General features: G+C 61.5%; 6 protein-coding genes and 1 non-coding gene across 7 annotated transcripts; 5 read left to right on the top strand and 2 right to left on the bottom strand.

Moving 5' to 3' along the window:
- The first annotated feature begins 10 nt into the window (after nucleotides 1–10).
- On the top strand, nucleotides 11–2,729 carry nit-4_0 (Nitrogen assimilation transcription factor nit-4). The gene is made up of 12 exons (XM_062766544.1): nucleotides 11–118; nucleotides 257–342; nucleotides 428–734; nucleotides 777–1,286; nucleotides 1,326–1,346; nucleotides 1,389–1,495; nucleotides 1,536–1,743; nucleotides 1,782–1,957; nucleotides 2,004–2,195; nucleotides 2,234–2,327; nucleotides 2,368–2,465; nucleotides 2,507–2,729. The coding sequence occupies exons 1-12, from the start codon at nucleotides 74–76 to the stop codon at nucleotides 2,646–2,648; spliced, it is 1,986 nt and encodes a 661-aa protein (XP_062622528.1). The 5' UTR covers nucleotides 11–73; the 3' UTR covers nucleotides 2,649–2,729.
- Nucleotides 2,730–4,575: 1,846 nt separating this feature from the next.
- Nucleotides 4,576–5,358, top strand: LOC62_01G000118 (uncharacterized protein; the record flags this gene model as incomplete). Its single annotated transcript, XM_062766543.1, has 1 exon — nucleotides 4,576–5,358. The coding sequence occupies one exon, from the start codon at nucleotides 4,576–4,578 to the stop codon at nucleotides 5,356–5,358; it is 783 nt and encodes a 260-aa protein (XP_062622527.1).
- Nucleotides 5,359–5,836: 478 nt separating this feature from the next.
- On the top strand, nucleotides 5,837–5,923 carry LOC62_01G000117. The gene is given in 2 exon segments: nucleotides 5,837–5,873; nucleotides 5,888–5,923. It is a non-coding gene; the product is annotated as a tRNA-Tyr (tRNA).
- A 140-nt stretch (nucleotides 5,924–6,063) lies between these two features.
- On the top strand, nucleotides 6,064–7,528 carry gly1_0 (putative low-specificity L-threonine aldolase; the record flags this gene model as incomplete). Its single annotated transcript, XM_062766542.1, has 3 exons — nucleotides 6,064–6,356; nucleotides 6,398–7,040; nucleotides 7,075–7,528. Exons 1-3 carry the CDS (start codon nucleotides 6,089–6,091, stop codon nucleotides 7,526–7,528), a joined length of 1,365 nt encoding a protein of 454 aa, XP_062622526.1. The 5' UTR covers nucleotides 6,064–6,088.
- Nucleotides 7,529–7,615: 87 nt separating this feature from the next.
- On the bottom strand, nucleotides 7,616–8,716 carry LOC62_01G000115 (uncharacterized protein; the record flags this gene model as incomplete). Its single annotated transcript, XM_062766541.1, has 1 exon — nucleotides 7,616–8,716. The coding sequence occupies one exon, from the start codon at nucleotides 8,714–8,716 to the stop codon at nucleotides 7,616–7,618; it is 1,101 nt and encodes a 366-aa protein (XP_062622525.1).
- A 568-nt stretch (nucleotides 8,717–9,284) lies between these two features.
- On the bottom strand, nucleotides 9,285–10,796 carry LOC62_01G000114 (uncharacterized protein; the record flags this gene model as incomplete). Its single annotated transcript, XM_062766540.1, has 2 exons — nucleotides 9,285–10,415; nucleotides 10,617–10,796. 2 exons carry the CDS (start codon nucleotides 10,794–10,796, stop codon nucleotides 9,285–9,287), a joined length of 1,311 nt encoding a protein of 436 aa, XP_062622524.1.
- A 744-nt stretch (nucleotides 10,797–11,540) lies between these two features.
- fabG2_0 (putative oxidoreductase) lies at nucleotides 11,541–12,914 on the top strand. Its single transcript, XM_062766539.1, has 4 exons — nucleotides 11,541–11,865; nucleotides 11,908–12,264; nucleotides 12,309–12,394; nucleotides 12,635–12,914. The coding sequence occupies exons 1-4, from the start codon at nucleotides 11,663–11,665 to the stop codon at nucleotides 12,883–12,885; spliced, it is 897 nt and encodes a 298-aa protein (XP_062622523.1). The 5' UTR covers nucleotides 11,541–11,662; the 3' UTR covers nucleotides 12,886–12,914.
- Nucleotides 12,915–12,951: the final 37 nt, after the last annotated feature.

Here is a 12,951-nt window from a genome sequence, read left to right as displayed (position 1 = left end):
TACCCATCCACCACAATCGTCATCGCATCCCAGTTTTTTTTATTTATTTATCAAGGACACGGAGACTGCAACGATGCCAGCAGATAGACCGAGGCGAAAATACGGTGCAGCTTGCGTGGTATGTAGACTCAACAGGACCCTTTGGCCACCCGACTAGCTCTTGTGACCAAACGGACACAGGCCTCCGGGTTGGCGTGGCTGGGCGGGCTTCTGTTGCTTCTCGAGCGAGCAACGCCGCTGACATCCCGATCTTCAGGCATGTCGGCAGAAGAAGGTGTCGTGTGACGGCACAAAGCCGCGCTGTGCAGGCTGCGTTGAGACGGAAGAGGAGTGCATCTACATGTAAGTCGACGTGGGCGGGCGGCGCGGGGGGCGGGCGGCATTTGGCAGAGCGCCAAAGGTCCGGTTGTGCTCACCCGGTCCCCAGCGCCCCTCTCCGACACCTCCGCCAGCGCCTTCCGGTTTCCACCTCGCCGGTCGCAATGTCCAACCACGGCGGATCGCAGGCCACACCACCAGCAGGTGCAAGCATGGAGGACCGCATGCGCCGCGTAGAGGACCTGCTTGGCCTCGGACCCATGCACCACGGCAAGCATGAGCACGACGTCTCGGGCGGCCCCTCGGCTTCCGGCAGCGGTTCCGAGAAGGACATGGTCGTCAAGTCGTACCGCAGCCCCTCGGGAGCCAACTTTGGCGCATCCAAGTACCGCTTGATGATGGACAACAGTGGAAACGTGAGGAAGAGCGTCAAAGGAGGTTGCGCTGACGCTTTTAAGATTGTCTACCATGGTCTCACGTCCCTCACACATCCCGAGACCGAGGGTCCAGAGGACGACCATCGCCCAGCAGAGGTCCCCGGTGTCACGGCCGACGGGCTCGGCGATCCAGCATTCGCGCCCATCTTCCAGGCGCTAGCGACTTCCAAGCACGTCTCAGTGTCTCCCGAGATCGGCGACGCCCTCCTCGAGGTGCACTTTTGCTACTCGGCGCCCGTTTTCTGCGTGGTCACCAAGCAGCAGTTCATGCGCGACATGGCTCTTGGCGGCCCATTCTTCTCCGAGTTCCTCCTCATGACGATATATGCTTCGGGTACTCGCATGATTGACGGCCTTGGCGCAGCCGAGCGTCAGGCACAAGGCGATTTGTTTATCCGGCTGGCCCGAGAGATGCTCGCCAAAGAGTTGGGCGGCAGCAGCAAGATCACAACGGTGCAGGGGCTGCTGCTTATGAGTGCACGAGAGTGTGCTGTGGGCAATGCCAGTCAAGGTTGGATCTACGCTGGTATTGTGAGTTGGCAAACTCCGGGTATGCGCTGACTCTTGCAGGCATTTAGGCTTCTTCAAGATGTGGGCAGCTTGAGAAACCGAATGTTTCGCTAACCCGCACAGCTTGGTATCCACCTTCCATGGGAGAACGTTCCCGGTTCGTCACGCATTCCGGCCGAGGAGAAGGCGGCCCGAGACAGGTTGTTCTGGTCGGCGTTCATGTGGGACAAGTGAGCCGTCGCTGTCTCGGAGACATAGCTGACACGTCAGGACAATATCGCTCGCCGTTGGTCGTGAACCAACCTTCCCGCTGCGTATCGGTCTCGAGCCCACTCGCGTCCCGGACTTTGAGGACGAGTCGAGGCCATGGACGCCGTTCTATGCCAATCCTCGAAACTGCCCCCGCACGCTCGTTGGATACGTCTACCAGCCCAACTACATTGTTACCTCGTTCCGTCTGCATGCCAAACTGTCCAGGGTGAGCTGCAAGTTGCTGGGTAATAGCTGACACACCAGGTCGTCCACGATATCATCGTCCAGTTGTACAACCCCGAGACGCGTCTTACTTCGCACCAGCGCATTGCCTTCATTGCCAAGACGAGGCCACGACTGGAGAAATGGTGGCGCCAGTTCCCCGAAGACATCAAGGGGCCCAAGGAGGTGTCTCCTCCGCCATGGGTGTACAGTGTTCAGTGCGTTGTCATTACCGCGGATCTAGCCGTCGGCTAACGTCCTTAGGATGCTCTACCACGCATCGTGGATCCTGCTCTATCGCCCATTAATCGACGAGCATGAGCTCAAGACGGTTGAAGGCCACATTGTCACCTGCGAGGAGCACAGCATTGTTGCTCACCAACTGTCGGCGAGCTTCAACCACACCTTCAAGGGCAAGCTGTCCTATCTCGGCATGTACTGTGCCTTTGTCTCTGCGTGGGTAGTCGATGTCGTGCCTGAGACTAACCCTACAGCACCTTTGACATCTTTACACTCAAGACGGAGCGGCTGGATACCCAGCTGAGTTCACTCGAGCGTCTCAAGTCGTGGCTAGACATTCTGGGAACAGTGAGCTTCAATCATCTGCCGAAAAGCTGACGATCATCAGAGCGCCCTCCAGGGCCCAAGTATCAAGCGTTCCCTCCACACTATCGGCGAGGAGACGTACAAGCACGTTTCGCGGGACCCAATCCTCGCGTCCTCAGAGTAGGTTTGTTTTGCTGTTTCATGTCCTAAACTACTCTCAGTGCTGGTCAGTTTATCATGTCTCGCCACTCGGCGCAGACGGCTGCTCAGGTCAGCCCGGTGTCAGGCTTTGACGGTTACGGTGGTTACGGCCAGGGTGGTGCGATCGACTTTTTGGAACTCCTGGGCCCAACACAGATGTAAGGAGCGGTAGGTGTGGCGAGACCACTTGTGTTGAACACTGTAGCAATATCATGGGGATGTAAATGCAAGATGTCAAGGGAGAGGGCGAGAGACAGGGAGGAGTCGACTGACGAGTGGAGACTACTGAGCGTAACCTGAAGGGAAGGTCGGGCCCCCACACACTCTACCTTGTCAATTCTATGCGCGCCGCCGGTGAGTAAGAAGAATGTGCCGGTATTCCGCCGATGGACGCCACCATGGAAGCCAAGGAAACTCGAGCGAAACGGCCAGTGCCGCTCGACGGCCCCTGCCACGACCTCAGACAGTCACAGTGAATGACTCAAACGAGGTCAACTACACTCTGGGACGGAAAAGTGTACTCCGTCTGCACAAATAGACTGTGGCCGCGCTCATTCCTTCGACAGCGCCCAGAATATCGGCGACGAGGGCCAGGTGAGAACAATGGCTGCAGCGATGGGAGATCTTGGCGCCATGGTGGCCAACTCCGCAAGGCTGGTAAGCCGCCAAGGCTGTGAAATACAACGATGAGGAGACGTAGCGCCTCTTTCACACAAAGACGTCACTTATTCCGAACAAGGTGAAGAGGGGATCGGGTCGGAAAGGTCATTGTGGTGGAGGGGTGAGTCGAGGAGACAACACGATGTGAGCCCGAGCCCGGAGGAATGATTCCAAGGCAAAGCTCATAATTATCAAAACAAATACGTCAAGTATTCGGAACAAGGTGTCACTTTTGTTTGTTCTCATGTGGAGGGAGGCGGAGGGAGGGATCGACAAGTGCGTGATGAGCACGCCGCCGCAGCTGCCTCCACCCACCTCCACTTGTCTTTTCTTTCCCCTCCACCTCACCACCGCCACGAGCCCAGCGTGGCTTCTCTCCTGTCCGCATGTAGCAGGTCGCCTTGTGCTGTATTGGCAAGAGCGGAGAAGGCTGGGAAAGCGGGGATGGTGTGGCATCAACAGAACACACGGACGCTCGGCTCGGTGGTCGGCCGGCCGCGTCTGCACACATGTACACACACACACATCCACTCTCCGCCTTCTGCACGCATTTTCTGCCCTCTAAAAAATGTTCATGCACCTCTACCTCTTCACTGCACTATATTAGCGACGATAGCGAACGATGCACTCGCCACCAGCTCGCGGAGATGGGTTTGTCCGCCGGATTGGCTAGTGTGGCGCTGTTTGGCGGGATACGCGAGGGCCCTTTACCTTCCCCCACCCCTACGCGAGGCTATTTCCTGTCTGTCCTGCGATGCAACCGAGACGAGCCCAGGCGCAAAGTTTTATCTCGCGGGGATAGGGCGCGCCGACGTCGTCCTTGGGCCGGTCGTGCAGCGTACATGGCCTCGCCGTGCCGCGTCATTGGGCCGTACGCGGCCGGCCGACAGCAGTAAAGTGGGGAGAGGCCGCCACTGGGCCCCCGCTGTCGTTTACCTCGCCTCACCGCGGCGTCCAGGCCGTGGCTGCGCCTGTGCAGATGTACCAGAGGGCGCGCTGATGCGCTCGGTGTGTGCGGGCATATGAGCAGCCCGCTGACGCAGCTCAAATGTCGCCATCGCCGCGCTGGATGGCGGCGCGCACTGGCCCCGAAAGGGGATCTGTTGGCCGCCAAGGCGACATGTGTCCCCGTTTATCTCTTGCGACATCCGCACGCGCGCTATTCCGAGTCGTCACCTGTTCTCTGTGCTCGGAGCGCTACCTAGCTAGTCAGCCGTTGCCGCATCGGCGCAAACTTTTCTTGCACACACACGCACTGATAACCTTTATCCGGGAGCAGGGTACATACTACGAATCCGTCGCCTCTCTCGCCCAATATTCGTGAGGTGCTGTCTCGTTCGGTCGCCGACACGCACGCACGCACGCAAGACACCAGCAGCCCGCTTCCCCCGCCTATCTGCAGGTCATCCATCGTCTATTCTATCCGCATATGGCCCTCCCCGGCCAGTTTCCTGGATCGTCGAGCGCCACGACGGTGGCCATCACCATCCCGAGCTGGACCGACGCGACCCGCACGCAGACGATCATTGCGCTCGTGCCGCAATTCTCGGTCGACTCGACGACCAAGAGCGCGCTGGAACGCGTCATTGGGCGGCACTTTAAGACTATCACTGTGCTCCTGCCTGGGATTCGGACAGAGCTCGTTAAATGGAAAGACGACTGCGTTGCCGCTGCCAAGGGCGAAGGGCAGGCGCAGGGCGTGTGCGTCAAGGTGCTTGAACGGCTGCTCTTCAAGCTCGATATCCTCGACACGCTTGTTGGAAGACTAGCCGCGATCGACTTGGCGCTCGCGCAGCCCTACACGCAGGACTCGAGCCCAACGGCACCACCACACCTTCCCTTGACGCGCGTCACCTCTGCCGAGTCGGACGCGTCAGACACGACCCCCGTGTCCATCTCCACCCTCACCTCAATGCTCCCTGCGCCAACAACACCACCCGCACCCGACGCCGCATCCTCCCTCTCGCCTGACGACAAGCGCCGCAAGATCGCCGAACGCTCGCTCTACTTCAAGCTCCTGCTCAACAGGATAGAAGAGTACCACCGCGAGATGCCCGAGGCAGCCTACTACCGCGACAGCGACCGCCTCAACGGGCTCATGGTCGCGCTGTACGCCCACGTCAAGTCGCAGACCAAGAACTTTGAGCGCGAGATGCGCGACATGGTGTCGATTTGTCTCGGTGGCGAACTGCTTCCCCCGCCACCGGCGTAACTTGGCTACCTACACACGTAACAACCCACCCCAATCAAGCCCCATACACCCCCACCACACCCCCGGCGGACGACCATTACCGCTGGTGTAATACATAGCACACTGCATGTCACTGTATTAAGTAGCACGACGGCGCCATGTTTGGCACGGGTGGTGCCAAGCCTATCTTCGGAGCACACCACGCCGGCGGAAATCGGACATCCATGCCGTGAGGCGTGGTGGAATTCGGTCGTCCCAAGCCACGAGGCATCGACATCTCGCAATGATGGCGCCACAGGTGTGGGTTCGGGGCGATGGAGGATGACTCGGGGCCGCCACAGACACAGGGTAAGGGGCTTGGAACCTTCGAGACGCGAACAATGTTGATCTTGGTCGCCATCACAAGGGTACATCGATGATCATGGTCACGAACAACCGTCGATCATTCATCACGGCCGTGGGCCGACAGCCGAATGTGTGCAAAAACACGAAAAACACCCTCTTGATAGCTCAGTTGGTAGAGCGTCGGACTGTAATAGGTTACACTTCAATCCGCAGGTCCTGTGTTCGAATCACAGTCAGGAGACAAACGGAGTTGAGCGATCGACTCTTTTTCTATTGGGCTGAATTGAATTTTACTTCCGCGGCTAATGGGTATTCCGGCTATGACGTTGGTTGATCGAGACTGACTTCCATCTCGATCGACTCGCTTGCAGCAACAACGACCATCACGACCTTGACGCTACATCTAATGACGACCCGACTCGTCTCAGCATCTCTGAGACGCACTTTGCGACCACAGGCTATCGTATCCCCGGCTCAAACCCTCTTCACGCCCTCCCCCGCACCCCGACTGGCTACCCGGAGCCCCGTGCTGGGACTCGGAACCACCAACCGCGCAATGTCAACCACTGCCCAGCCTTTGCGGCCCGCCGCCGACCCAGCAGACGACATCACCGAGTCGTATGGCGGTGCAGCCAACGTTGCGCATCTGCGCCGCGTGGCGCGCGACTTCCGCAGTACGTTCCCCCCTCTCCGCTCACGCACTGACCACCACCAGCGGACACGATCACGATGCCGACCGACGCGCAGGTCGCGTACGCGGCGCAGGCGTCGCGCGGGGACGACGTCGAAGGCGAGGACCCGACCACCACTGCGCTGGAGGAGCGTATCGCGCGGCTGGCGGGCAAGGAGGCCGCGCTGCTCTGTCTCTCGGCGACGATGTGCAATGCGCTGGCGGTACGCTCGCACCTCATGCAGCCTCCGCACAGCATCATCGTCGACGCGCGCGCACATACCTTCAAGAACGAGGTCGGGGGCGCCGCGCTCTTCTCGCAAGCGACGAGCCACGCCTTGACACCACGAAACGGGCTGTACCTCGTCCGCGAGGACATCGAGGAGCGGCTGGAGCTCGGTAACGACGTGCACATCGCCCCGACGCGCCTCATCATGCTCGAGGACACGCTGAACGGCGTCGTAGTCCCCACGGAGGAGGTGGAGCGCATTGCCGCCCTGGCGGGCGAGCACGGGATTCTGCTGCATGTCGACGGGGCGCGCGTGTGGAACTCGGCCGCGGCGGCAATTGAGAGGAGTGGAGGGGTGCAGGACGACGCTGCGCTCGGGACGGCGCTCGCGAGCATCCTCGCACCGTACAGCACCGCGAGCTTGTGTCTCTCAAAAGGACTCGGCGCGCCACTGGGATCGTGAGTGGGGAGTGGGGGGTACGCTGACGCCCAGGGCGCTCGTCGGTCCCAAGAATGTCATCGACCGCGCACGCTGGTTCCGCAAGGCGTTCGGCGGCGCGTGGCGGCAGAGCGGGCACGTCGCCGCGCAGGCCGACTGGGCGATCACGCACCACTTCCCACGACTCGCGCAGACGCACAAGCTCGCGCGGAGGCTCGCGGACGAGCTGCGAGCCGCGGGGTGTACCATCCTCGCGCCGGTCGACACGAACATGGTCTTCTTTGATGCAGCGCCACTCGGTCTGAGTTTCAACAAGCTCAAGGCTGCCCTCGCGGTGCTCGACGAGCCTATCACGCTGGGGTCGAACCGCCTCGTCGTGCACCACCAGACTAGCCCCAAGGCTGTGGCGGACCTCGTGGAGACAATCAAGTCGCTCGCGGGGAGCGTGAGCGAGGAGGAGAAGGCCAAAGTTAGGAGTCAGAAGCCTGCCGAGCTCGGATACCGGTAGCTTTGTGACTCCACTGCGTGTTGCATTGTACAGGGTATACGCAGTGGGCATGTTTGCAAACAGAACGTAACATCCACTACTGATGGCTTATACTAGGTTGTCAACTTCGAAGCTCGAGCCTGGCGTTGGGGGGAGATGGCTACGCGGCATCTTCGAGGCCACAGTCGGGCGGGGTGGTGTGGCCGGGGCCTGAGGCGCCGCCGCGCCCGGAGGAGGCGGGTATGCGTGCGAGCAGAGGAGCTTGGCGAGGGCATCAAAGATGGTGTCGGGAGTCAGGCCCGCGAGGTGGGGGAGGCGCTGCCCGTCCACCCAGTGACCCCAGGAGCGAGAGATGCTCACGTTACGGTACGGCATAAGGCCAGCGATCGCAAAGTGGCGCGTTCCGTTCGTGACGATGCCGTACGGCGCAGCGAGGTACAGCACCACCTTGGCCACCTGCAGGACCATGTGGACGGCGGTACACTCGTCGTCGTCGAGCGTGAGGTCGCTCCCCTCCACTGGGAATGTGAACGGAGCGTCCGCAGCGGCCAGGTGGTGTCCGCTAATCAGCCCAGTGGCGTGCTGCTCGATAATGTCGGTCGGGAGTGCGTGGACGCGCGCGTTGTCCGCCCACGAGTCGAGCGCGTCCACCATGCCGTCGGTCATCTTCTCCATGAACGCGCCGAGCGCAAACACCTGGTTCGTCGACGGGGTGATCAGGACCCACTTTTCGGCGCCCGCCAGGAGATACTCGGTCGAGGTGTACGAGAAGCGAGGGACCTGGACGTACTGCCAGCCGGTGAGGAGCTTGAAGGCCTCGCGGAACGCGGGGGTGACTTCCTCGCCCTCGCTGAAGTAGGGGGCGTCGACGAGCACCTCCACAAAGCCGTCGTCCTCGAGCGCGTAGTGCTGCACCTCGAATCCGTCAGACCCGTGGCGGAAGCGGCGGAGGCCGGCGCGCACACTCTCCTTGAGGTAGCGCTTCGCGTCCACCACGTCCATGTACTCGACGTGCACAGAGGTCACGGAGGGGTACATCAGGACCTCGCCACGGCCCGTCTCCTGCGCACTCCACACGCCCTCGGTGGGGGTGGACGGACCAGAGCTGGAGGCGGAGCTGCTCGGAGCTCCCATGCCCCCTGGGGGGGAGAGGGGTGGCGCGGCCCCCCAATGGGTGGCGTCCGGGTTGTGCTGGTCGTAGTCGGACATGATTGGAGTTGGTTGGATGAGAAGAGTTGCAGTCCCAAGCAGCCATTATTTATGGCCCAGCCGCCAGAGACGAGGGGGCGGCGGTCGCTCGCACCGTCCATTGCCACACGGTCTGATGGGATCGACGCAGACACGCTCGCACCCCTCAACAAGGGCTCTGGGGGCCAGTGGTGATGGGTGCGAGGACGGGACTGACGAGGCAGCGAAGGGTGTTTGCTCGGTGGCACCGCCTCGGAGAGTGATGGTCATTGTACTCATTTGAGTGTGCCACGTACGAACTTGTCAAGTGAAGTGTTGTTTTCGTGAGTGCGAGAACCAGCCTAGGTCCATGCTGTTGTTAAACATGTAGATAATGCACTTGATGGGGGGATACGGCTATATGCAAGGGGTGAGGTCCTGGTTAGGTGCTGGATACAGATATGGGGGGGAGGCTACGCGCCAGATACAGAAACAATGGGAGCTGAAAGTGACTTGATATGTGGAGACCGATCTGCTCACGCCGTGGGTGGGGCGTAGATGCCGGTTGGTTATTGTAGAGCACGTTGGTCTGACTTGTAGCGACCCTGCCCTACGGGTACGCGTAGTTGACGAACTGTTCAGCCATGGTGGCAAACATTTCGTCAGCGAGCTCAGTCAAGAACTCGAGAGGCTCGAGCCGCTTCTCCTCCTCCTCCCAGCCCCACGACCGCGAGATACTCACATTACCCTCGGCCGCGGGGCCCTGCACGACAAAGTGGCGCCAGCCGTCCGACGCAATGCCCCAGGGGATGTCGTGGCGGAGCACTATCTTGGCGATGCGCAGCACGATCTCGAGCGTGTTGGCCTGGTCTTCGCGCAGCGTGCGGGAGTCGGTCGGGGATGGCCAGAACGCGCCCGCAGACCTGGGACGGCCCGAGAGATACGACGCACGCGCGTGCCCTGACTTGGGGTTCATGAGCACCATCGTGCCGGCCTTGCGCGTCGTGCTGGCCTTGTGCCACTCGTCGAGGAGGTCGACATAGCCGGAGGTCAGCGAGTGTGTCATGGCCCCCAGAGCGAAGACTTGGTGAGTCGTCGGCGCGATGAAGATCCACTGCGGGACGTCCCTTGAGCGCCTGTGGTACTCGTACTGCCGGTAGGACGACAAGCCGTCGTACCTCGGCACCTGGACCAGCTCCCACCCCGTCGCGGTGAAGAAGGCGTGCTTCCTCTGGGCCGAGAACCGTTCACCACCGTAGAGGCGCGCAGTGTCCGCCCATACCCTGTTGTGGCCTTCGCTTGCGCGCGTGTGTCGGATGGGGCCGAACATTCCCGGAGTTGAGGGTGGCTGCTGAGAAACCACTCCGGCGGCTGTCGGGAGACACGTCAAGTTGGGCCCCTGCTGGGTCGTCACGCAGACGAGTCGGGAGGCATCGTAGTCGCTCATTGCGAGGACGGTCATGGCTTCCAGCTCGTCGAGGTCGCGCTGCACGATCGGGCCTCCTGGAATGCCGACAGCAGGGTTGGGGCGCGCGGTGAAGTCCTCTGGTAGGCCCTGGAGGGGCGGAGGGGACGGGGTGGGAGGCAGCGAGTGCTCGTGCACATGCGAAGACCAGTCGTCGCCCAGGTCGCCACTAGGCGTCACGGCCCTTGTCCTGACGGGGACGTTGTCGTCGTCGGGCAGGTCGAAATGGGTGGGCGTGGCAGTGGCGCGAGAACGCGAGGTCGCGCGGCTGTGGGTCTAGTAGTCTGTCCCGACTACGGCGTGTGCGCGAGGCGTGGCTTCCCTCGACTCGACGGGGGCGTCGTCGACGAAGAAGTTGACGCTGGGAGGGGCCATGGAGGCCCTGGGAGTCGACTGCCGAGAGAGAGAGGCGCGAACGCTGGTGGCGCGCGACGCGCCTCTGACGCTGCCGCGACACGAGTCGCCACTAATGCTCACAGCGCGCGAGTAGGGGACAACGGTGCTCTGGCGAGAGTGGGGACCGACACTGCCGTGGTGCCCACTGACACTGCCGCTGGGCTCGGTTTGTGGCGCGGGGGTGTCGAAGTATGCGCCGTAGTCGTCGCCGAAGTGGGTATGAGTGCCCATTGGGCTGCGAGGGATGTGGCGTGTGGCCATTGTTGGTGTTTGGAATGGGGGGACTGTCGAATGAGATATTGTTGGGTTGAGAGAGTGATGTTGGAGTAGGAGGGGGGTGTTAGGTTGCCCGCGGCAGCCCGACTCGCGGCGAGCTCGAGCAGGCCACCATATTATTGCTTCGACGTTTCCATCACTCGCCACGTTATCGCCACGTTTTGGCGAGGTCTCCCACAGTGTAGAGTGTGCATAGTCCGCCCTTTCGCCAGTTGCCGTTCACTCTTCCAAGAGGGGAGGCGGGTTTGCACTTGGGGATAATTCTGCAATAGCGAAAGTCGTTTACTATGTAGGATGTACCCGCGGGCCCGTCTGGCTGGCGGACGCCGCAGCGCGGCGCAACTCCCCCTCCGGCACCCCCCAGCCAGAAATCGTCCTCACATGCAATGAGTAGTACGACAGACTTTGCAACTGCCTCCATGAGGTCGTGGAGCAGACGGGAGACAAGTGGCCACGGGGAGAGACGGACGAACACACCGACGCTGCGGTCCAGGTGGTGGTACGGTGTGCCGCTCACAAAGGTCTGCCACACAGCCACTAAAGTGCCACTGCCCTGCCGATGCATGCGCGCATTAATCACGTCCATGACACGCCTACGACGAATGCACCCTGCATACTCACAGAATCCGTGAACCCGGCGCTTGTGTCGAATGCCACAGCGCGCGTCAACACAGTTCCTGGCGGCTGCTGACACCCTTGCCCTTACCTCATTTCATTTCTTCGGTCACTTCCGCCGGCCCACCCGGCTATGTTATCTAACCCCGCATCGCACCCCACGGATCCAAGCTGTGTCGCATCTCCACACGACCGACTCTCGCATCCACCTACTCACTGCTCACTCACTGCACACCATGCCAGCCCTCACCACGGAAGAGTGCTACGCCCACGCCTCTCGCTTCAACGGCCGCGTCGCGCTCATCACCGGCGCCGGCTCGGGCTTCGGCCGCGCCCTCGCACTCAAGTTCACCGCGCTCGGGGCCAAGGTCATCCTCGGCGACGTTGACGCCAAGGGGCTCGCGGAGACGGTGCGCCTTGTCGAGGCGTCGGCTGGCAAGTGAGTCGGGGGTGGGGCGTGGATGTTAGCTAACGTCGCCAGGGGCAAGGCCGTGTCGGGCAAGTGCGACGTCACGTCGTGGGACGACCAGAAGGCGCTGTTCGCGCTCGGCGCGAAGACGTTCGGCAACATCGACATCGTGCTCCCCAACGCCGGCGTTACTGAGCTCCACCCCTTCGACCCCTCGCAGCTCACCGACCAGGACGCAGGTCCCACGCCGCCCAACCTCACGACGCTCAACATCGACCTCATCGGTGTTCTCTACACGACGCGCTTGGCGCTGTGGTACTTTGAGTACCACGACAAGCGTGAAGACCCTGGACTCCGCGCCATCACGCTCACAGGCTCCATGTCGTCCTTCTACGGCTCGTACGGCGTCAACTACAGTGTCGCCAAGGCGTACGTTACTGGTAGAGTTCGGAGACAGTGCTGACCCTGCCCAGCGGCGTCGTCGGCCTCATGAAGGGCCTTATCCCCTCGGCGAACGCGCTCGGTATCCGCGTCAACACCATCTGCCCCTACTTCTCCAGTAAGTCGGATCGAGGGCGGGCGGTCACTTTCAATCAGAGCTGTTGCAGGTGGGAGTTGGGGCGCGGGGGGAAGGGGGAAAGGGGGGGGGGGGGATTTCTAGGGATCCCTGGGGTATCCTGGGTTAACCTGGGGTATCCTAGGGCTCCTTGATATCGTCGGCAACCTGCTGTACATATGGTACACCACGACCCGCCTCTCTTGGTCGAGACACAAGCTCGGGCCTCCGCTGACCTCCCAGAAACCGCCATCCTCAACGACGACTTCGTCCACCCGCACCCCGAGCTGGGCTTCGCCAAGATCGAGGACGTCGTCGCGGCCTTTGTGGCATCGACGTCGGACACGAACCCCAAGAGCAACCTGTCGGCGTGGCTCATCCCGGATCAGTGGGGCGTGTACCGCATGGACGCGCGGGGCGAGTTTGTCGGCGCCGAGATGGCGCGCCGACCGAAGGGACAGAACCCGAAGAACAAGGGCGGCGCGAAGTTGTAGTTGCTGACTTGGTGGGATGTCACTACCTACGTCTGATTGGCCGTGCGTCGGGAGGGCCTTGGCCTC

The sequence above is a fragment of the Vanrija pseudolonga genome, chromosome 1, assembly GCF_020906515.1.
Source record: "Vanrija pseudolonga chromosome 1, complete sequence".
Taxonomy (NCBI): Eukaryota; Fungi; Basidiomycota; class Tremellomycetes; order Trichosporonales; family Trichosporonaceae; genus Vanrija; species Vanrija pseudolonga.
The sequence above is the reverse complement of the archived record's forward strand: the minus strand, read 5'-3'. Positions and strand labels throughout refer to the sequence as shown.